Source organism: Ovis aries, chromosome 15 (assembly GCF_016772045.2).
Source record: "Ovis aries strain OAR_USU_Benz2616 breed Rambouillet chromosome 15, ARS-UI_Ramb_v3.0, whole genome shotgun sequence".
NCBI classification, from domain to species: domain Eukaryota; kingdom Metazoa; phylum Chordata; class Mammalia; order Artiodactyla; family Bovidae; genus Ovis; species Ovis aries.
Window position 1 is genome coordinate 53477248 of NC_056068.1, and position 23508 is coordinate 53500755.

General features: G+C 49.8%; 1 protein-coding gene across 1 annotated transcript in view; it reads right to left on the reverse strand.

Annotated features, from left to right (window-relative positions):
* Nucleotides 1–7010: 7010 nt before the first annotated feature.
* MAP6 (microtubule associated protein 6) overlaps nucleotides 7011–23508 on the reverse strand; it is an 81200-nt gene continuing 64702 nt past the window's right edge. The window contains exon 4 of the mRNA XM_042233263.2: nucleotides 7011–8614. Coding sequence (XP_042089197.1) covers nucleotides 7150–8614 — 1465 coding nt within the window. The 3' untranslated portion in view covers nucleotides 7011–7149. The remainder of the gene's footprint in view (nucleotides 8615–23508) is intronic.

Here is a 23508-nt window from a genome sequence, read left to right on the forward strand (position 1 = left end):
TTTCAACAGATTAGATGAGATCCACCCATACTGGGAAGGGCAATCTGCTTTATTCCATCTATAAGTCTAATGTTAATCTCATTCTTTACAAACACACCTGGAATAATGTTTGACTAAATATCTTGGCACCCAGTGGCCCAGTAAAGTTAACATGTAACATTATCACATCCTGCAAAGTAAAAGGAACTTGCTGTGCTTTCTGCTTCCTAGTAGTAGTAAGAAAGAAGCATACTTGCTGGGTTTCCATGTATTTTGGTGGCAATGTATGTCATATTTTGGAGTGCTGCTCTGATTCATTTACAGAGAAGCCGGTAAGGCTGCCAGCTTCAAGTGGAGCCTAGAGCAAAAGAAGGCTTCCAGGTGTCCAGGCTGAAGGGCAGGCAGCTCTTTCTCATAGCCTTGATGACTCAGCGGATGCAAAGTGATTCATGTGTTTGCAGCAGATGGGGATGAAGTCAGCCTGTGGCAAACCCTGAGAAAAGAACCGCAATGGAGTGTCTAGGAGTCAGGAGCAAAGCCAGGCACTTCTTGGTAAACAATTTTCCTCCTTTTGAGGAAGAGCTCCTGGCTGGCTGCTGGGCCTGCTGAGAAAAATTCCCTGCGTGGAGGTACCAACAGCTATGAAAAATTAATGACTGTCACACACAATCTTCTCTTTTCTCAAGAATACTTGGGTGTTTGCGCCCAGTGATTGCTTACTGGAATATTGGTGAGTCCCGAGTCAGGTACGAGAAAATCCTCTGTTATTGGAATTGGGTTTCTTCTCCCTCCAGAGACTATGCAATTGCCAAGTTCACCAGTAATCTCCTTATTGTTAGTCCAATGGATACTTTAAAAAGTCACTTTGCAAATATGGACAATTTCAAATGTGCATGAAAGTTGAGAGGATAGTGTAATGAACTTCTAAGTACCCATCACAAAACTTCAATAGTATCGACAGTTTCAATTTCAACTGTATCGACAGTTTACCCACTTTGTTCAGTGCATGTTTTTAGTAATCTGTCTCATAGGGAAGCACTCATGTCTCTGATCCTGTTGACTTGTACTTCCTTGATGCTTTCTCCAAGGTGAATCTTTTCCAGTTCTCCTCTGACCTTGCTGCTGCTCTGCGGCATGCTCTGCTCAGAGCCTCCTTCCTCTCCTACCCTTGAAATGTTGGTGCTTCCCCAAACTCTGTCTTGGACCTTTCCCTCACTTTCCACACTCTCCCTGCATAAATGCAGCCCTTCTCATGGCCTCACATAATTTCCCAGGGCTAGCAAAGCCCACATTTTAATGAGATCCCCATCTCTGCCGTCATCTCAGACTCCTGTTCCAGACTGAGACTACTGTATCCAGAAGTCTCCTAGATACCTCTCTCCTTGTCTCAAAAGCATGTCCCACTCAACATGTACCAGACTGAGCTCGTCCTCCTGCTTAAACCTGCCGTTTCCTGTTTTCCTATTCATCTGCTCAACACACAGTTATTACATATCTATTGGGTGTATAAGAAAGATTGGAAGATTCTGGAATAGGCAAAGAAATCACTGTTATAATAGAAAAGATTGACAATAACAAGTGTTGACAAGAATGTGGAGAAACTGGAATGTTCATATGTTGCAAGTGAGAATACACAATGGTGCAGCCCTTGCCCCCCAGGAATTAGTTCTAAGTCCATGGAGGATGTTAAATGCATGAGTCTAGATGGAGAGGGGGTAAAATGTAGGTTTTGACAACGGCCTGACTTGGGAACAGGAGTGTTTAGAAAGGGCGGGGAGCTGGGGGTCTGGATTATGGGGCCTCTGAGGGATGTGGGTGGTGGCAGGAATGTCTGGGGAACGATGTTAACACCACACAACCTGGGCAGGCTTAGGGAGCTCCCCAGCCAAGCATGACTCAGGGAGCATGAGGCCTCCAGCGCCCCTCTATCTGGACTGGGGCAGCCATCATGACAACCATCATGTGTCTTCCAAGAGGCATAAGCCTCTTGGCCCTAGGGACAGGGGGAGGCTTCAGGAAAGTGACTAAGATTAATTAGAGTTCCTGCCTACCCTGGCAGGGAGAGGAGGAGCTTCAACTGGGTTTAATTTGATTTGTCAAAATAAGAAAAGTCCTCCTTTCTTACATCCTGAGTGCCATCAGGTAATTCACATACAGATTTACAAACTGTGATGTGTGTGAGGTAAGAGGGGGTGGCCATAGAGATAGAAAAAAGAGGGCAGATTCATTATTTATTTAGCTGGCAGAGGGCATAGGTCTTAGTGGCAGACTGTAAGCAGAGGCTGGAAATGGATGCAATTTACCCCCCAGGTTTTGGACTGAGACTGGGGCGCATTCCCCATCCCCTTCCTCTAGATGTCCATCCTCGCCGCGACAAAGACTGCGGAAGGTGCTGCTGCAGCAGGACTTGGCCCTGTGATCTGCCCCGAATCCGCAAGCGCCGTCTCCTTGCTACCTGAAAATGCCAAAATTGTGCCCCGACGGTACCCGCCCTCGCACCCCCAGGTGTTAAGGGCGGGGATCACAGCGCGAGAGGAGCGAAATCTCAGTCTTTCCTCAGATCAGCCACCAGGGGCTCCAGCGAGGCCTCAGCCCAGCTCCTAAAGGGCCCCGGGACCCGCCTTCGGGCAGCGCGCGTCTGCGGGCCCCCAGGCTCCTCTAGCCAGCCTTCTCCCCGTCCTTGTCTTCCCAAGGGCCAGGCCCCGCGCCCCGAAGCTCTGGCAACTGGAACTGGGGCTGGCGGTGCAAGCTGAGGGTCTACAGCCCTGGGGCCACGTCCGATCCCCAGATTCGGAGCCTGGAGCCAGATTCGAGGCTCTTGGGCGGAGACTGAGCATCTTGGGGCTCCGAGTCGCGGATCCCTGCAGGCTTCCAAAGCAGGGGCGCCGCCCTCTCTCAGGCAGCCGCGTCTGTGCGGGCGGGGTTGCTGGCTGCGGCCAGTCCGGGTCCTTAGTCTGGATTCGCCAGGCAGCGAAGGGGGTGGGACGATGCGTGCAGGGGCGGGGTTGGGAAATGGCTGCCCCTGGGAAGAACGAGGTCAAGGATGAAGTCTGCATCTGAGAAGGGCTGAGCATCTAGTTAATGTCCCGCCTCTCCCTGCCCCAGCCCAGAACGGGGGCCTTGAGCCGACAACCTCTCTCACTAGGCATTCTTCCGATGCAGTGGAGAGCTGGGCGTGATGCCGGTGAGGCGGCGGCCTGCAGCCCAACCCTGGGCTGGAGGTTTTCGGCCTCGGGATTTCCTCTTATCATCAGGACCATTCTACAGATGAGGAAACCGGTGGCTGGCGCTGGACTGGAGGGCGACTTGCTCCTAAGTGGAAGCTGCCGAATCCCACAGCTTCCCTCCCTCACCTTTCGACTGAGCTGCACTCTCTCCCTCAGCCTTTGACGCTGGGCATCATTCTCTGTATTGAATCACTCTTGGCACCACAGGCCCTGATTTCTCCATACAGCTTTGGACAAACACTTCCTCAGCTTCCTTTGTGCCTTTCTCTTCCTACCTTTGACAAGTCACCAGAGCCTCAGGCTGGGTCCACTTCTCTTTCCTTCTGACACTGTCCCTGAGGAAGCTTAGCAGGGGCCATGGGAGGCTGACTCCCAGACCTTGTTTCCAGGCAGCTCTCACTTCAGAGGGGAAGCCCTGGTGGCCTATGGCTTTCTGGACATTTTCCCTGGGTGAGATGTTGCCCACTCAGAGATAGCACCATCTGCCTGGGCCACAGAAATGTGTGTGACTTGGGACTGGGTGTGTGGGTCAAAGGGAGAGCTGAAAGGAGGAGGGGTGGTATCCATACACGATACTGCTTTAGCCTCAGTGTGGCCTTGTCTTGTCTGCAGGGCCCTATTAAAATTCATATAGCAGCAAACTTGTGATGGGCCAGGAAGAATCCTCATAATCGGTGTGTGTGTTTATAGAAGTGGCTGCTGCTTCTGCTGCTAAGTCGCTTCAGTCGTGTCCAACTCTGTGCCACCGCATAGATGGCAGCCCACCAGGCTCCCCCGTCCCTGGGATTCTCCCAGCAAGAATACTGGAGTGGGTTGCCATTTCCTTCTCCAATGCATGAAAGTGAAAAGTGAAAGTGAAGTCACTCAGTCGTGTCTGACTCTTCGCGACCCCATGGACTCCAGCCCACCAGGGTCCTCCATCCATGGGATTTTCCAGGCAAGAGGACTGGAGTGGGGTGCCATCGCCTTCTCCATAGAAGTGGCTAGTGGGAGCAGAAAACCCTGGTGCTGTTGGGAATAGAGTGAGGAGACAGGCTTGGGGTCAGTTGCTTAGAAAACTGGACCATTTGGAAATCATCAGTATTTCCTGTGACTTCTCTGTAAGAACCAACCTGCACTCCTTTAAAAAGAGCCCTTTAAATAAGAGTCCTTTGGGATTTCCCTGGTGGTCCTGTGGTTAAGACTCAATGCATGGGGGCATGGGTTGGATCATGAAACTAAGATCCCACAAGCTGCAGGATGCAACCAAAAAGAAAAAAAAAGAAGAGACCTTTAAAGGGGTTAATAACCATAATGGGTCTCAAAAGTCTTAAAGGGGTAGGAGTGTTCCTTGGGAGCCAGCTTTGGTGGGGGCAACAGTTGCTGCTTCCCCAAGGGTCCCAGGCCCCTGAGGACTTTGGTTCCTTTTTATTTATTTTAAAAATACTCATTTATTTGGCTGCATCAGGTCTTTGTTGTGGCAGGCAGGATCTTTCATTGTGGCATGCAGGCTCTAGAAGGCACTGGCTTAAGTGCCATGTGGGATCTTAGTTCCCTGACCAGGGGTCAAACCCATATCCCCTGCATTGGAAAGCAGATTCTTAACCGCTTGACCACCAGGGAAGTCCCAGGGCTTTGGGTTTTAAAGGGGAGGCTACTGTGACTTACACCAGTGGGATTCCAGCAGGAAGCATCTATGGGCAAGGCTGGGCTTTAGCCTTCAGCAGCCCCCCAGGCTTTTTCCCAGTGATACATTCACAGCCTACAGGACTGCCTCCCCTCCACCCGACTTCCCCCCCGACATCCTGGTCACCCCTGCCTGCTCTCAGTTGTCTACCCCAGAGGCCTGCTACGCTCCTTGGTCAATCGCTCATGCAAATCAGGTTTCTTTCATTCAAGGACTTCCAGAGGGGGCTTACCCTGCCCACCTACCCCTACCCCGGCCACATCCATGATACCCCTTCCTACCTCTGCTGTCTGTACTTCATGGCTACTTTCTCTGAGAAGCTTTCCTGACTGCCCCGGCTAGACATTTTTTCTTCACTCTCCTCTCAAAGTCGGGGCTTTAGTTGGCTTAGGGCTTTATCTGACACCAGCTTTTATTGTCTGAAGTGGGACTTCTTTACCTCTGTGACCTCATGCCCGGCATGGAGCGAGGCACAAAGTGGGTGCTAAGGACAAGTCAAACTACATGCGTGAATGAGTGGGGGATTTCAGGCACTGTTTGAGAAGTCCTGGCTGAGCTGTCCTGGATACTGAGTGAGGACTAGCAGACGCTAGGTTCTGCTTCATGAGTGTCCTGGGACTCTTCTGATCGGAGGCCCAGTTTTCTCAAGAAGCATGACCTCTGGATGACCTTCAGGACCCTTGGCAAACAGTTGCCATCCAGAATTAACCTGGGCCAGCTGGGCCCCTGCTCCCATTTTCCTCGATAGGCTTCTGCTCTGAATAATCTAGGGCGCAGCCTGCTGCGGTTTGATATCTGTTTGGTACCTAGGCTTTCATGGAACTTGACCTGTGAAATAATAGAAAATATAGGTGTTGGTCTTTGCCTCAGGTTTCTAGCACAGAGCTCTTAAAACTCTTGGAATTTCCTCGGTGATAGGCGTGTCTTTTGTTTTATTTAAAATTTAAAAAACTTATTGGCGGCACTGGGTCCTCATTGTTGTGCACGGGCTTTCTCCAGTTGTGGCAAGTGAGGGCTGTTCTCTGGTTGTGGTGTGTGGGTTTCTCATTGCAGTGGCTTTTCTTGTTGCGGAGCGTGGGCTCTAGAGCATGGGCTCAGAAGGTGTGGTGTACAGGCTTAGTTGCCCCCAGCATGTGGAATTTTCCCAAACCAGGGATTGAACCTACATCCCCTGTTTTGTCAGGCAGATTCCTAACTACTGGACCACCAGGTATGTCCAGGAATGTCTTTTGTTTTAATGAGGAGACTCTTGGTGGTCTCCTGGATAGCTTTGGGATGGAAGCTGGTCACCAGAAACACAAAGTCACAATTAGAAGCTTGGAATTTTCGGCCCCGCCTTCCATCTGCTGGGAAGGGGAGAGGGGCTGGAGACGAATTAATGTTCGATTATGCCAACATGATAAAGTTGTCATAAAAATCCCCAAAGTTTGAGGTTCGAAGATCTTCCAGGTTGCTGGAGGTACTGGGAGGGTGGTGTGCCTGGCCAAGGCATGGAGGCTGCGTGTCCTTTCCTCTATACATTACTCTATTCTTTTCTCCACCTTGGTGTGTTACTTATCCTTTTAGGATAAATCAGGAAACATAAATGTTACCCTGAGTTCTGTGAGCCATTCTAGCAAATTAGTGAACCCAAGCAGGGAGTTGTGGGAACCCTGATTAAAGCAAGTCAGTTAGAAGTACAAGGGATAGCCCGGGACTTGCAATTGGCATCTGAAGTTGGGGAGACAAGGAGGCAGTCTTGTAGGATGAAGCTCTTAACCTGTGGGAGCTAATGCTGTCTCTAGGTAGATAGTGTCAGAACTGAGTTAAATATAGGATCCCTAGCTAGTGGTAGATAACTGCCTGATGTGCAGAAGTTCTACCCCCTACCTGTGGTGTCACAAGTGAAATGTGGTCGGAGTGTGACAGTGAAGGGGAAAGACAAGTATGTCCTGCCTGCACCCTCACAATGGGGTCTGGTCGTTAGGATCCTAGCATCTCCCACCCACTCCCATCTCATGCTGACAACTCACAGGAGCTGGGGATTTCTCAGATGGCCTGAAGGAATAAATGCAGAGCCCTGCATGCCCACACTCCTGTATGCACGGTACACACACACACACACACACACACACTCGAATCCAGAGAGACACTGGTGGGCCAGAGGGACCAGTTTTATTAGATTCCAGCAAGACTATACAATACATGTTTCATGCAGATTAAATAAGTGTCTTCGCTGCCCCTGGGAGGGAGCACTTTCACCTCCAGCTACTTCTTTGGTATGTCAAGGGGTGAGTGTCAAGGGGAACCATCGACATATTCTGCATGGGGAACAGTTGGGATCATGACTGGAGGTGGTGGTGAGACCGTGGGCAGCTGAGGGCTCTTGAGACCTTGAGTCTTCAGAGGCTTAGGAACCACAGGACCTTGGTCCTTTGCTGGTGGTGGCACCTGAGGATCTTGATCTTTCAGAGGCACCGGGATTATAGGAACTTGACTCTTGATAGGCTCCAGGACCACAGGGCCTTGATCCTTGACAGGCGCTGCAATCACAAAATCATGATCCTTCAGAAGTTCTGAGACCCCTCTCCCTTGATCTTTGACCGGCTGTGGGACGACTAACCCTTGTTTCTCTACAGACTCAGAGAGCACAGAACCTTCCTTCTTCACAGGTTCTATGACCATGGCACTTGGATCCTTCAGTTGCTCTGGGACCATAGGACCTTTGTCCTTGACAGGTGATAGGACCGTGGGGCCTTGGTCTTTGACAGGTGCTGGGACCATGGGGCCTTGGTCTTTGACAGGTGCTGGGACCAGGGGGCCTTGATCCATAGGCTCAGGGACCGTGGGGCCTTGGTCCTTGACAGGTGCTGGGACCATGGGGCCTTGATCCACAGGCTCAGGGATTGTGGGGCCTTGGTCCTTGACAGGTGCTGGGACCCGGGGGCCTTGATCCACAGGCTCAGGGATCGTGGGGCCTTGGTCCTTGACAGGTGCTGGGACCAGGGGTCTTTGATCCACAGGCTCAGGGATCGTGGGGCCTTGGTCCTTGACAGGTGCTGGGACCAGGGGGCCTTGATCCACAGGCTCAGGGACCATGGGGCCTTGGTCCTTGACAGGTGCTGGGACCCGGGGGCCTTGATCCACAGGCTCAGGGACTGTGGGGCCTTGGTCCTTGACAGGTGCTGGGACCCGGGGGCCTTGATCCACAGGCTCAAGGACTGTGGGGCCTTGGTCCTTGACAGGTGCTGGGACCAGGGGGCCTTGATCCACAGGCTCAGGGGCCACAGGGCCTTGGTACTTGACAGGTGCTGGGACCATGGGACCTTGGTCCTTGACAGGTGCAGAGGCCATGGGGCCTTGATCCTTCAGAAGCTCTGGTACCATGGAACCTTCATCTTCAACTCTTGCTAGAACCATAGGACTTTGATTCTTTACAGGCATGGGGGCCAAGGAATCTTGGTCCTTGACTGGTGCTGGGATCACAGAACCTTCTTTCTTTAAAGGCTCAGGGACCATGTGATCTTGATCCTTAATTGATGCAGGGACTATGGGACCTAGATCCTTCAGAGGCCCTGGGCCCACAGGAGCTTGATCCTTCAGAGGCTCTGGGACTGCAGGGCCTTGACCCTTTGAAGGCTCTTGGATCCCAGGACCTTGATCTTTCAGAGGCCCCGGGCCCACTGGACCTTGATCCTTGTCTGGCTCTGTGGCTACAGGACCTTGATTCTTAGGCGAATCCCTGGTGGGTTCGACCTGGCTCCTGCAGAGGAGAGAGAGGTTGTCACTGTGAGGGCCAGCACTAAGACCAGGGACAGGGCAGAGCACAGATTGCCTGTTAAGTCTTGCCCAGTGGAGCCTGGGCAGGGCAGCTCTTGCTGGGGAGTCAGGAGGAGGATCTGATCTCCAGACCCTTAGTACAGAATATGGGGTAGGGTGAAGGGCAGGCTTGGGAACTGGTCATTCAGTGTGTTTGCCAATTGATTATAACCTGCAGGTGGCATGGAGGGCGGCCCCCAGGTGACAGTGGCAGTACTGTACTGGGACTCAGAGTCGTCCAGTGGGCATCCTAGCAGCCTGTCCACCCCACACTCGCCCCAGGCCTCTCTTCCTTTCTCCAGAATAGGTGGGGTCCATCCTGGGAGCCCATCTTTGCTCTCCACTCAGGTGACCCTACAGGCTAGAGTGCTTCTGTTCTCAGGGCTTCCCAGACTCCTCCCTTTCCCTGACCCCCTTGTTAAGTGCTCAGTGGGGAGGGGCAAGGGCTCCCAAGGCACACATGAGAGAAAGAGGGCAGTGGGAAGGTCTCTCTTCCCCACCTCCCCTAAAAGGGTGAAAAGTATTTTATCACATTGTTTAGAACAGCTGCCTGGAGTGACAGTGAAAAGCAGACCTGCTTTTAATCAGTTTTATTATAGCTTTAAATTCTCGTATAGACCATGCACCCCATTGTCACCTGCAGCATATTTGGTGGTGACTGGCTGGGACTCCCCATTCAGACAGTGAAGAGGCCTTGCTCCCCTCGCTCTGTCCCCACTCTGGCCCTCTTTACTCTCCCTGGGCCAATCAAGTCTTTATACTTGAACCCACTTCAGCATTGGAACAGTTCCTGTCATTTAAAGTGGGTCTTGTAAGACTTCTAGTTGTACACTTTCTTAGCTCATTCTGGTATTGTCTCTCTGGGCCTCAAGTGTGTCATCTATTTCATTGGGTAAAATGATATTTACTCAGAAATTTATGATGATTAGAAATTATATACATACAGCACCTTGTACCGTGTTCTATGTAATATTGCTATTATTTTTCTGTCTACTTAGATGTAAAGTTACATATATTTGGACTATTTTTATTCTGACATGTCATCCGAGTCCAGAAGCTTCTTACCATATTTAGCATCTTGAACCTCCTAGGAACTGACATTTCTAAACACAGAGTGCCACAGGCAGCTTGTCCATCCGGTCCCTCTGGATGTCTCTGAGCATCACAGTGGAAGAGAGGGGCCAGGGTGGCTCCCTAGTTCAGAATGACACAGAGCACAACTGCCCTGGTCACATGGACACAGCTGGCTACCGTTAGTAGGACCTTAGTGTTTATGGAGGGAGCAAGGCTACGAGAAGCATGCAAAATCTAAGAATGGCATTAAAATACCTGTAATACTTGTTGGTTGGCCAGAGAGGAAAAATAAAAACCTAATTCAGAGTAGAATCCAGCAGGAAATTGATTAGATAATCCTATCTGGACGTGAACTACCTGGATGGAGTCATCCCAAATGGGGTGATAAAGCTGAGACATGGGACAAAAGAGGTGACTATGGCTCAACTTGATCTTGGGGCTTGGGTTGCAAAACCTATCCCACTGGCAGGATATGGGGCCAGTGTCCTCTGCTGGCATGGAGATTTTAAAGAGGGCCAGACCCACAGCATGGAGTGCAAAGTACCTTTCCCTGGATGTCTGTGTCACTGGCTCCCATGACTTGCCTCATTTTTCTGCTTAATGAACGTTCTCAGCCAGCTGTGAGCTAGCCCCAAAATTGCTCTGATATACACCTCTATATTGATTTGGTTAGTAAACTTGTTTCCTTAGTAAGTGTCTTTAATCATGGAAAGATTTAGAATTAGATTAGAAATGATAAATTAAATAATATTACCTTTGGGGATATTAAATTTAGGAAAAATATCTGTGTAGATTTAGTTTGAAAGTATTGACACTGTTTGAAATAATTTGCATATTATATCTAAATAATAATAATATACATTATTATAATATAATTTGGAATATTATAGACTAGTTTTGTGATTCAGTATAAAATGTGTAATAGAATAATTAATTTAGAGTTGTAGTTTTAAGTTGAAAGATATAAGACAATTTTATAAATGTTATAAATAATGATGAACTTTTATTACAAATTGATAGTAAACATATTTTTAAGCTTAGTTTTTAAAAAAATTACTAATAATTTTAAAAAGTTAGGGGAATTGAATTAAGTTATAAAATGCTCCTTAAAAGGGTTTGTTCCATTTTACTAGATTTTTAAGTTTGTTACTTTTATAAATTAAACATTTCTTTTTAAAACCAAAGCAGTCTTGGTTGGTCTTCCTGCGAACAAAACCACCCTCGAGTGCAACATAAAACTCTCATTGACATTGACTGGCCATCACTTGGTTCCGTGGTGGCCTGCCAGTTTCCCCATTTGTAAAATGCCCCGCCACTCACAGTGCCCTCTGTGTGAATGAGACAGCCGCACACCCAGGGTGGAAGCCAGTGTGTGGTTGGTGAGTGGTGAAGGGCCATGTTCAGCCCACAGGCCAGCTGCCTAGGGGCCTGGTCCAGGCTGCACAACTGAGTCTGTGTCTGGTGCCTTGAGCCAGCTGCACATCTTCTCAAGACAGCACACAGGACAGGCTCCTCCCACCTCCCAGCCTGTATACTCTCTCAGAAACTAGAATGACCTGCTGGCTTTTTCTTGGCTTCTGTGCTGCTTATTCCCTGCCAGATCTTGGGCAATTACTCGACCACAACAGACCTCAGTTTCCTCATCTGTAAACTGGATGACAATACAAATGCCAGAGAGCATTAGACAGAGGATCAGATGATCCTGTTTGGATCTGAAATCATAATTGGTGACATTTGAAGAGAGCTTTGGTGCCTTATGGGCTTCTCTGGTGGCTCAGACAGTAAAGAACCCACCTGCGATGCAGGAGACCTGGGTTTGATCCCTGGGTTGGGAAGATCCTCTGGAGAAGGGAACAGCTACCCACTCCAGTATTCTGGCTTGGAGAATTCCATGGACAGAGGAGCCTGGCAGGCTACAGTCCATGGGGTCACATATAGTTGGACATGACTGAGTGACTTTCACTTTCACTTTGGTGCCTCACGTAAGTAAGTCCATAACCACAGTAACCATGTAAGAGTTTACCAGACGCTCACAGGTGCATTATTTTAGCTCACTGGAGCCTCTGGCAGCCCTGGAGGAAGGCAGGAAGGTGGTGGACAGCCTTGCAGCCTCACCCTCCTGCACTGTCCTCTGGCCACCCTTGCTGCTTGACATACTTTCAATGTTTGTTTCTTTGTTTCTGCTGCCTGCATTGCCCTCTTTCACCCACTTTCCCCTGTCTGTCCCTGATGGCTCAGCTCGGATCCACCTCCTCACAAGGTCTTCCTGGATCACCATTTCACAGTCTTTCCCTGCATTCATAGATACCCTGATTGCATGTCAAGTTTCCCCCCTGCCCCATTTGGCTGTGTGCTCCCTGAAGGCAGGGACCATCCACCTGGCCTGCAGCCCCAGTGCCCCGCACAGTCAGTACCTGGAACAAAAGAGGTCAAACAGAATCACAAATTACTGTTGCTGAAACCTGGTTCATCATCTATCCCATGGCCCCAGCCAGAAATTCCGAGTCATCCTAAATACCGTCTGCTCCCTCAAAGCCTTCACTCATTCCATGAGGAACCGTCTTTTCTGGCTCCTAACATGTACTTCCTAAATACTCACATTTCTTTACCCCCCTACCTTCCCCTCAAGCTGTGCCGTTGTCTCTGTGGACCACTGTCACAGCCCACTAACTGGTATCTCTGGTCTCTCCTCCAACATAGTCTTCATACAGAAATAAGAAAAAAAAAGAGCAAATCCTTGGGACTTCCCTGGTGGCCCAGTGGCTAAGACTCTGCACTGTCAATGCAGGGTGCAGGGTTCAATCTCTGGTCAGGGAACTAGATCCTACATGCTGCAGCTAAAGGTCCCACATGCTGCAGCTGAGACCCGGTGCAGCCAAAAAAAAAGCAAACAAAAACTCAAAGGAAGTCTTTCCTCCTGGCGAGACATCTTCAAGGCTTCTCCTTGCACTGAGAATAAAGAAGTTTTACCCTGTTCCACCGCCCTCCCTCGCTGACCAGTCTGCTTCCATTGCCTTCCAGCCATCTGTGCCCTAGCCTCTCAGCATGCCCTGCTCCTTTCATTCACAACTTTGCACATGTTACTGTCTCCTTCTGGGACATTCTCTTGCTCCCTCTTCCTTGCTAATCCGACTCATCCTCCAGGCAAGCAGATGTGACCAGGCAACTGTACAGGCTCTCTTGGTCCCTGACATTTTCTTTCCTATCCTTTATCACAGATAATTACTTGCATTCTTTTCCATTAATGTTTCCCCCTTCTAGACTGAAGTGTTCACAGGGCAGGACCATGTCCATTTTGTAAATCATTGTACCTAAAACAGTACCTGACTCAGGGAAATCTCTGACTTGTCCAATCAACAAATAAATGAGAGGCTTTTCTGTGCCAGACTCTGTCTTATTTGCAAAATGTAATATTCCTAGGTTATATGAGAAAACCAAAGTCTTAAAAACTCAATTTTCTGCCTGTTTTCCTGTTTCCATGGTGACAGGCAATGCCTCGTGGGTATACACACACTGACCTTGAAGCCAAGCTTTATTAGAGTCTGGAAGTAGGATTATTAAGCCCTGCCTGAGACTATCTGGAGAAAAAGCTTTCTTCCCTCCCACTGATTCTTGCCTTTGCACACAATTCTAATCTCATAATTCACCTGTGACTATTTTACTTCCCAGATTGACTGCTGATGCACCACCACAGCGGGCCCCAGTTGAGGCCGTGCTCCTTGTGTAGGGCCTTGTTCAGAAATCAGGGGCCTGTGGACCCTGTCCTTGAAACCCCTGCTTCCTCAGCTTGGAAAAGCTTTGAGAAAGAAGGAAACTCATATGTCAGTCTAGGTACTGGGTATTTTAAACCTAGATTATTTCTTGTTCAGTAAAGAGCAGCCTGCTGGAGGAGAAAGTACACTGACAGGACTTGAGGCCAGAAGAGCTGGGTTCAAAGGCTGACTCAAGTCCATCCTAGCCGCGGATGTCAGCATGGACATCCAGGCTGCCAGCTTCAGTTTATTAATCTATAAAATGGGAGAATTCTCCCTTCATTTATGGGAACACTCATTGCATGACCCTTGGAATACAGGAGATATTTCATAAACATTAGTTCCAAAAGGAGCTTGGTGATCTGATCCAATGTCTTATTCTACAGACAGGGAACCAGACCCAGAGTAGGTTAGCAACTCCCCATAGCCACACAGCTAAGAAATAGCAGGTCCAGGACTCAACAGAGGCCTCTCAAAATTCACTGGGTGGGTGGAAGGGATGGAGCAAAATCACTTGAAGCAAGGCTGGGCAGGAGAGACTGAGAGGGGCCAGGCTGTCTGTGCCTCACGGGCCCTGCAGGAGGAGGAGGGGGGCAGTGGGCCAGGCGATTTCACAGCTTTGTCTCCTTCTGTCTGCCTCCAAGGGCCCTGTTCAGACACGCACGTTTCCCAGACACAGACAGATCTCCCAACACATTATAAGGGATGCAGCTACCCGAGGGAGAGTGTCAAGGAAACTGCCTTTGAAAGGCTTGTTATTCTTATAAAGAATTGCGGGAGACAAGGCTTTCTCAAAACAAGAGCTCTTGCCCCGCCCCTGTCTCCCATGAGGCTCCAAGGCCTCTATTTTGCAATTATCATGGTGTTTGGTAATGACCTGCCTCTCCCCGCCAGCTCGTGCATCATGAGTATCTAGTGTCTGGCTCCTAGTACCTGGCAGATTTCTGTGGGAGTACTGGGTAGCTGGCGTAGAGCTGTTTCTCTTTATTCTATCAATATTTGATGTTTTTTCTCTTTTATCCATTCATTGGACTAAGTTTGCCGTGCCTGTGCTCTGGGTTAGGCCGTGTGCTGGGGGGCATAGGCGGGCATGAGGGAGGCGGGAGCCCCCCCTGTGGGGACCACACCACAAACCCTGTAAAGCTCCCAGCACACCAGGACCACCAGCCTTGGCCCCAAGCCCTCATCTGCCCATGTCTCTCCAACCAGAGAGGCCTAAGTTCCTTCAGTGCAAAGACATCACTGTGCTGGGCAAGTCCTCACTCCCTGGTCCCAGAAAGCCCAACTCTGCAGAACCGATCTGAAGGCGCCTGGGCTGGAAGGGCAGATTGGAGGGTCATGGGGTCTCCTGAACTTGGGCTGCTGTCTCCCCAGCAGCAGGCCCCAGCTGCTGCCTGAGCTGCTCAGGTCTGGGGGGTCGGGCACACCCCTGCATGAGGCAGCCCACGCCCTGTAGCCAGGACCGTGAGCAGAAGCCTGGGTTTCTGTCAGCTCCACTCCCTCCCATCCCTTCCCTGCTCGGGATCCTGTGCTCTGGGGTAATCCTTCCAGAGAATGCCCTGTTGACTGATACATGAGGGTAGTTGAAAGGAGAGCAATCGTGTCCATATCCCTGACTTCTCCGGGCAACATGTGCCCCACCGCGGCCCGGAGCCCTCACTGTTCTCCTCACTACACATCTTGGTTGGCTCCCTTCTATGGAAAGTGTGACCCCAGAACTGAAAGGGATGTCCCTGTTAGGTCTCCAGACAGCACACCCCTCCTTTGCCCCAGCACCTGTACCTCCCTGGATACAGCCCCTTGCTGCCATCTCTCAGGCACAGCACCACCCTCCTCAGCAACTAATGGTTCAGTTTCAGGGTCACTTCCCTAGTGAAATCACCCGGACCCTCTACTATCAGGGGTCAAATACCCCTTCTCCTATGTCCCCACGTCCCTGCCCTGTTCCCACTCCCTCGCCTGGACACAGCAGCCCCCATCAGGTCAGCTGTCAACAGTTTTGAAGCTGCCTCTCCAGAAGGGGGCTCTTTAGGGCAGAGACCACATATGCTTCCTTCTCTTTCCTCTCTCTTTCCCTCCTTCCCCAGCTCCTTCCCCATCCCCCACCCTCCCCTCCTTTTTACTCCCTCCATCCTTCCATAGGGCTTCCCTGACAGCTCAGTGGTAAAGAATCCACCTGCAGTGCAGAAGACCCAGGTTTGGTCCTTGGGCTGGGAAGATCCCCTGGAGAAGGGAATGACAATCCACTCCAGTATTCTTGCCTGGAGAATTCCATGGACAGAGGAGCCTGGCGGGCTACAGTCCATAGGGTTGCAAAGAATTGGACACGACTGAGTGACTAAATAATCCTTCCACAACATTTAATAAATGCCTCCTAAGTGACAAACTGCTGACAGAGAGCTAGAGTGCCATAGCATCGGGCTAGCACCACAAGAGGACACCACCCCAGATGGGAAGCTTAAAAAACAAACAAACTCACACAAGATAAAATTCTAACAACTGTATTTACATGATACACACAGGCTTCCCTATTTTTAACTGCTTAGCACCTTTTTTGTCCTCCCAAACTGCAACCTCCTTTCATGGTTTTCTAAGAGGACTTCATATTCAAGGTGGCATATTGTATTCTCACAGCAGCCCGTCACCCAGGTAGATGGGGTTCACTTGTGTCCCCGTTTCCCAAAGGCAGAAGCAGGGCTCCAGAAAGTCACATAGTGAGTCTGTTAATGCCAAGACCTTAACTGAGGATGACAGACTTGCAGTCAAGCTCTTTCCTTTCTGCAACAATATCCCTTAGGGATGGGACTTCAGCCCCAGAGATCCCAAATCTGTCTGCAGATGTCTGAACTAGGTCTGGCTTGACATAACTCTGATTGGTTCTGCATGGTCCAGAAGGCTACAGCCGCTGAATTCTACAGGTCCCCAGCTCCGAGCTCACAACTGCATCTCCTGAGAGTTGCCCCTCTGGGACTCCAACATCCAGCTCCCCTTTGCCTCGGCCCTTCCTGCATCTGCTGCACAAAGACTTCCTTAATTTACCTCCTGGTGTTCAGCAGACCCTGGCAAAGAAGATAGTCTCAGAAAGCTTGTACATCCTGGTCTAAGAATGCCCATCTGCACCCACACCTGTAAGCCCTACCTGTATGGCTGCCAGTCAGTCGATCAGCCTGGGGCTACACAGAGTCCATCTATTTGTGGCTTATCAGCACAGGAAGAGCAACTAGGACCATGGCTAGAAAAAAGGCTCCACCACAAGGCTTAATTCTGGGCGGGAGCTGAGGGGGTGGAGGGGTAGGTAGTGGGTAGTAACTGTCTGAGCAAACTCAGCATCTGTGACCCTCATCTGACTCATTTTCCAAAGATGATTTGAGCACTGAAGTCTTTGGAGCAAGGAAAGGACAGGATGAGGAGGAGACTGCTCTTGCAGGAATTCTTTACAGTAGGAATCCTAGAGATGGTCCCAAGTGCTGGACAAGGAATGGGTTTCAGTCACCCAAACCTGGCTCCAAATCCTGGCTCACCATGTACAAGTTGTGTGACTTTGTTATCTAATCACTGAGTCTCATTTTTTTAAAAAAAATCTATGAATGGGGATGGTGTCTACAACAGACTCTCTAGCCCTATTGTGAGGATTAAATGGGAACAAGTGTGTAAAGGTCAAACACATGCTCCTTCTCTTCCCCCAGGTTGTGCCACCTCTGCCTTTTACAAAGTGGCACTAGACAGCTGGAGCAATTTCTTAGTTTGGATTTTTCTCCACCACTCCCAGATCTCCTGATGGCTTCCCTGGTGGCTCACATGGTAAAGAATCCACCTGCAACGCAGGAGACCTGGGTTCAATCCCTGGGTTAGGAAGATCCCCTGGAGAAGGAAATGGCAATCTACTCCAGTATTCTTGCCTGGAGAATCCCATGGACAGAGGAGCCTGGCAGGCTACAGACCATGGGGTCACAAAGAGTTGGACATGGCTGAGTGAATAACACCAACTAACACTAACCAAGTCCCCTGTAGACAGATGTATCCCTGTTTCTTTTTTTATTTCCTTTCTTACTTCCTCCCTTCTTTCCTTCCCTCCTTCCTTCCTTTCCTTCTTTTTCTCTTTCTTTTTTTAACTTAGCCACTCTGTGTGTGGCATCTGGGATCTTAGTTCCCTGACCAGGGATCAAATCCGTGACCCCTGCAGTGAAATTTTGGAGTCTTAATTACTGGACCTCCAGGGCAGTCCCCACTTTTTCCTTTTTACTGCTAAATACCTTTTCTAGATATAACCTGCTATGAACTAAATAAATTCCCAGTTGTATAGTAGATACTTTAAAAGCTTCTTTGGTTGTCTTAACACCAGGAAGGCTAAGTCAAGAGCATAGTTGACTGCCTTAATCAGCTATCATGAATCTGATAATCCTGCTAAAGACCCTTTTAAAAATGTGAAGTGCTAGACTAAGGCAGCCAGATGTAATGGCTCAGTTCTTGTCTAGCTGGGGACTTGCAAATCCATCTTTGTCTTTCTCCCCATCCCATCTAAAGCAAAGGATGGGCTCTTGAGCATCAAAAATTGGTTTGGTGTGTCCAGAGTGAATCAGTGAAAATGACCATGTAATTGCAGATACAGAGTTTGCGCCAGGAGATTGATTGATCTGGTGCTCAGGGAGGAGGGGCTGGGGAACGGTTGGGGAGGGCAGAGGGCAGCAACAGCCAGTGCTGGAAGGGCTTCACCTTGAGCGGTTGCGTGGCAGAAAGAGTGGATTTGCCGTGTCACCCCAGCTACCACCACTCTGTTGGGGTGAAAGGTGGTAATGGAAAGTGGTGGTCAGCAAGCTACCCCAAAAATCAACTATGACAAGGGTGTTTCAGAGGCCTTCTGAAAGTTCACAGAGGCCTTCGCATGCAACCCCATGAGGCCCTCTCATAATAGTCCTCTGAATCACAAACACGATTTTCTGTTACCACCAGCTATACTACACTGGAACCAAACAGATTGGGATCACACTATATCCCTTGCTGGCCAAATTCCTACTTTCTGAATCTTGGGAGTCACATAGATCTGGGTGGTGATGGATACCTGTATGCTTGTTATCCTCTCTGAGGCTCAAAGAAAGTAACAAACTCAACCAAGGTCACACAGCTAGTAACTAATAGAGCTTGGATTTAGAACCAGGACTATTGGTGTTTGGAGAAGGAAATGGCAACCCACCCCAGTATTCCATGGACAGAGGAGCCTGACAGGCAGTAGTCCATGGGGTCGCGAAGAGTCGGACATGACTGAAGCAACTGAGCACTGTCGGCTCTAATTCCCAGCCCTTTACATGCCCCTCAAGGGATGCCCCTGCCATCTCAGAATTAGGAGCTCTGCACTGGGCAAGGGTTGGGCTCAGCCAGCCTCTTAAGATTACCCTCTAACCCCAAATCTATGTTTATAAAGCCAGGACTGTTTAGGAAAAGCATCCACATAAAGTACAGGGGGGCTGACCTGGAGTCTGGCCTTTTTAAAACCAGCCGTTGGCACCTCTGTGCTCTCCTGGTGCCATGACCTTTCTCAAAACCACCCCTGTCATGTGAGCAGAGCCGGTTACGAGGCAGAATAAAGCCTTGTGGAGGCATGGCGGTGGGTATGGAGGCAGACGGTGAATATCTTCGTTCATTCATTCACTCACCCTTCATTCAACAAGCACTTTGGAAGACATTATCTGCAGGAGACAATGGGCCGGAAGCCAGGACTACAAAGATGAGCAGGAGGATTGAGTCCTCGCCCCGCGGAAGCACACTCTTGTGGGGGACACGTACACAGATATGAGCAGACACAGCACACGTGCTAAGTTCCATGATGAAGAACACACAGGGAGCATCTTACCCAGCCTGGGAGGTGCGGGAAAGGCTTCCCGGAGCTGTCCCCTGAGCGGAGTCTTGAAGGATGAGTTAGCCGGGTGGAGAAGCAGGAGAAGGGCAGTCTGGGCAGGTGGGGCGGCGTGGGTAAAGCATGGAGGTGAGAAGCAGCATGGTGCGCTGAGCAGACACAAGCTTCTGCAGGCCGAGAGGAGCCCGCAGATGGTTTAAAGCAGGATGTGACATGGTCAGAATTGCATGTCCTATAGATCCCTCTGGCAGCTTAAACCAGTACCAGTGACAGCAATTTGTGTATCTCAGTATCTGAAGCTCCCTTGGCCCCAGATAAGATGTTTGGATTGAGATAGATACAGACAATACCAAATCAACCAGCGACTGAGGGCCACTTACATGAGGACAACGGACACAGAGTTAAGCTCAGTTCCACTGAAATAAAAAGCATGAGGTGATGGTCTCTATGTCAGGTTTGGACACCAGTTTTATCTTGGTATCTCCGGTACCAAGTGTATTTTTTACGAATGAAAACTGTCGGAACATTCTGTATTCAGTAACCATGCATTTTAGTCACCCGGTCAGTTATTCTAGCACCCCAAGGAGAATACCTATATATTTAGCAGAAGACAATTGGTCAGTTCATTCAGGATGTTTGAGCCAGCTGTGTGTGAAGACCTCACCCAACCCTTACTTCCCCTCATTTGTATCTAGTTCCCAAGATTTAAAGGGGATCCTAGGTGAGCCTGCAGATGCCGGAACAGATGGGGCCCCTCGAGGGAGGGAGGACATAACTTAGTTAGGAATCCACCTTATCTGAACCCTGTCTCCCTTCAGGCTGCCCGCCCCACCTTGGGAGGGGAGAAGCAGTCCAGGCTGCGGCGCAGGCAGACACCCTTCCCTCTGAGCTGCCTGGTCCTGTCTGTTACCTGGTGGAAATGCCTGCCTCACTACATCACGAAGGGTCAGTGGGATCACACAGAAGGGAATGCTTTGTAAGCAATCAGTAAATATAAGTTCTTAGAATGCTACTGTTTAGGTTTGTGGACTCAAAGTAATTCAGTAGCTGGAGTTCTACAAAAGCGTTCTTCTTAATCAGTGTTTGCCTCAATCCACTTCATATATTGTCAGAGATTAATTATCAGAAAGATGAAGAGATGAAGAACACAGACCTCTCCAGTACTGTACAGGGACGGTGGAGGGGCCTGAAAAGAGCTCTACGTAGTGCTCAGTACGGGTTCCCTAGAGCCATCAAGTCATTTCATCCTCACTCCTCTCACCTGAGGTGGGTATTAGTGTCCCCATTTTCAGAGGAGGACACCAAAGCTCAGGGAGTTAAGTGTATGTCACAGACTTGCCTACCTGGCACCGACTTCCATCCATGAATCTGGTAAAGGCCTAAGGGCACTGCCACTGTTAACCTGTATTCACATGCTGAAGAAGCAAATAAGTGATGAAGGCAATCCTGGTATTAGAGCTACTCTAGGACGGTCTAGTGTCATGAGGATTGATGCATTAATGGCAGTGGGATGGAGAGCTTTGGATCACGTGCCCGGTTCTGCGTGAGGGGAGGCCGAGGAGGGAACTGCTGCCTCTCCTGTCTCAGCTCGGCTCTCACCACCAACAAGCCCACCGCTGTTCCTGCCTTGCTGTTCTCAGCTGGGACTGCGGTGGGGTCTCCCCTTAACTGTAGATAGTCCATGGCCCATCTCCAGAAGGAAACTTTCTATATCTGAGGTCTTGAAAATGTAAACTGCCCTAAGGCATTTTAGCAGGGAGAGAGCCTTGAAAGCACCGTGACAGACAGAGGGGGTTCACAGCCTTTGTTAAAGAAGACTGGACAGTCCCTGTGAGTCTCCAGGAAGCAGGCTGTGCATTTTTAAACCACAGTGGACAAACAAGGAGGGAAGAACTTCACTAAGAACACACAAACTCTAAGGAAGGATTAAACTACACTTACAACTAATGTATTAATAGCATTGGGAACCTATTTCAAAATCAGAGGCTGGTTTTAACTTTGCTGTTTCAGAGAGGTGGTGATAGTAATGGGTGAGGATTTGCCTCCTGGGCTTGGGAAGCATCAGAGAGCACAGTGGAAGTGAGGCCAAGGCTCTGGGTGAGCCTGACCACTGAGTGGTGCCCACCTTCCTGCTCCTCCACTGCCCATCCTTGCCCATTCTCTGATTTCGAGAGATCTTGCCTTCTCCTGGGTTAATCTCAGCGTGTTGTCTTCTCTCTCTGCTTCTGTTTCTGCCTCTTCTGCCTTTTCACCTCTCTCAAGCACTAGTTTTGATAAAAAATTTTCTTAACTGATCAAAAGAGAGTTAAATAGTATACTTTTATGTGTTTTATTATTAAACAGTATTTTGCATTTCTGCCTCATACAAAAGCAGGCAGGTGGGTGGAATGTTTTCTGTTCATCTGGAAAACAAATATATAATGCTTTTTTATTTTTTCATATATGTGACCCTTGATTATTTTGACCACAGCTCCTCCCCAAAGTCCAGATTTTGAGAACCAGCAACAGAATGAGTTCCAACCTAGAGCTCCGAGCCTAGGGCAACGGAGGACTTGTGGCTGGTGCTGGGTGAGGGTGAGGGTGAGGCTGAGCAGCGTAATGGTAGGAGCATGCACAGGTGGGGTACTAGCTGGGGGTGTGGATGGAGACCCTGGTTAGTGACCCCAGCCCCCGCCATGGCATCAGGATGCAACACTGCCCTGACCCTCCCCGAACGAAGCACTCCCCAGGACTGAGCTCGCCTGGTGTGGGGCCCCCACACCTCTGCTTCTGGCCAGCCCTGGCTCTGTTCACTTGGTCACCACCTGTCCATCCACTGACACACGGAATCTGCTAGAACAGATTCCTTCTTCATGTCTCACTGTGATTGGAGGTGGGGGTCTCAGCCATCCTGGTTCTCTGCTCAGGGCACAATGCCCACCGCTGATAGGTATTCAATCAACGTGCACTGGAAAAAGGAAGTGGGATCCCGAAGTACAGAATCTTTCATCTCCCGTTTCAGCAGAAGGATATCAAGGTGGGCACCCTTTGGCCCTGGTTCTGGGGTGCCCATGCTTCTGCTCTCCTGCCTGTAGGCCAGCCCCTGCATGCCCCACACACCCACATCCCACCCACTCTCCAAGCTTCCCCCCACTCATCATGAAGCTTTCTGATTCTCCATTCCTGGTGGGAAGAATCCTGACCTCCATCTGAGCTCCCCACTACCCGGTCTGTTGTTGCCTTGTTTGGGTTCTCTTATGGCAGTTTCCACACTCCCACGTTAGGTACACGCCAAGACCGTCATCCCATAATCCACACAGTGAGCTAGCCCCCAGGGGGTGGAGCCTCCACAATGACGAGATTAAATGAGCATGGGAAGGCATCTCTGCCATCCCTTGGGAGGAGAAAAACCAGAACAGAGTCCTGCAGGTTGATAGGAAGAGGGTGGGGGTCAGGGGCCAGCCTCCCAGCCTGGAAAGGCAGTGCTGGCCGCTCACCCCCAGCAACAGGGTATCAAATCGTTACACTACCTTGTTGGCCACTGGGTCTCCTGGTCCATCGTCGCCTTTCCCAACACTTAGCTCTGACTGCTTGCAATTAGTATCTGAGAGGCAAGTATCTAAAAGAGTCAAGCTGTGTTATGGAGGACCCCCAGAGAAACTGCAGGGCACAGCTCCTCTCGGGGAGAGCAGCTCAAATGGCAAAAGGTGGTTCCTTCACCTACTCAGCTGGGCCTTACCAAGGAAATAAGATCAAGAAAGTGGTGTTCGTCTTTAGCATTTATTTATAATTGGAAAAACTGTTTGTTTGTTTGTTTCTTAGCAAGCACAGACCACAAGCACGGCACAATCAATTGGCTATACATGAATATTTTTGTCATTTTCTTACTAACAGCAGGAATGAAATAGCACCAAAGAAAGGTGTGCGCTACACATACATAGACAATCTGTGGTACGCAACAAAACCCAGGCCACAAAATCGTAATTAGATGCTTCCGGTCTGCCTTGAGAGCAAAGGCATCATGGGAGCACCGGCGGAAAAGGGACAGCATTAAGGACCCGACGCACAGCTACAGGGGTTCGGGTTTGCGGGCGAGTGAAGCAGATGGGGGGGAGGCTCCAGTCCTCGCTCTTTCATCAGGGGGGTTCAGGGAACCACAGGGAAGTGTACAAAAATGGGCCG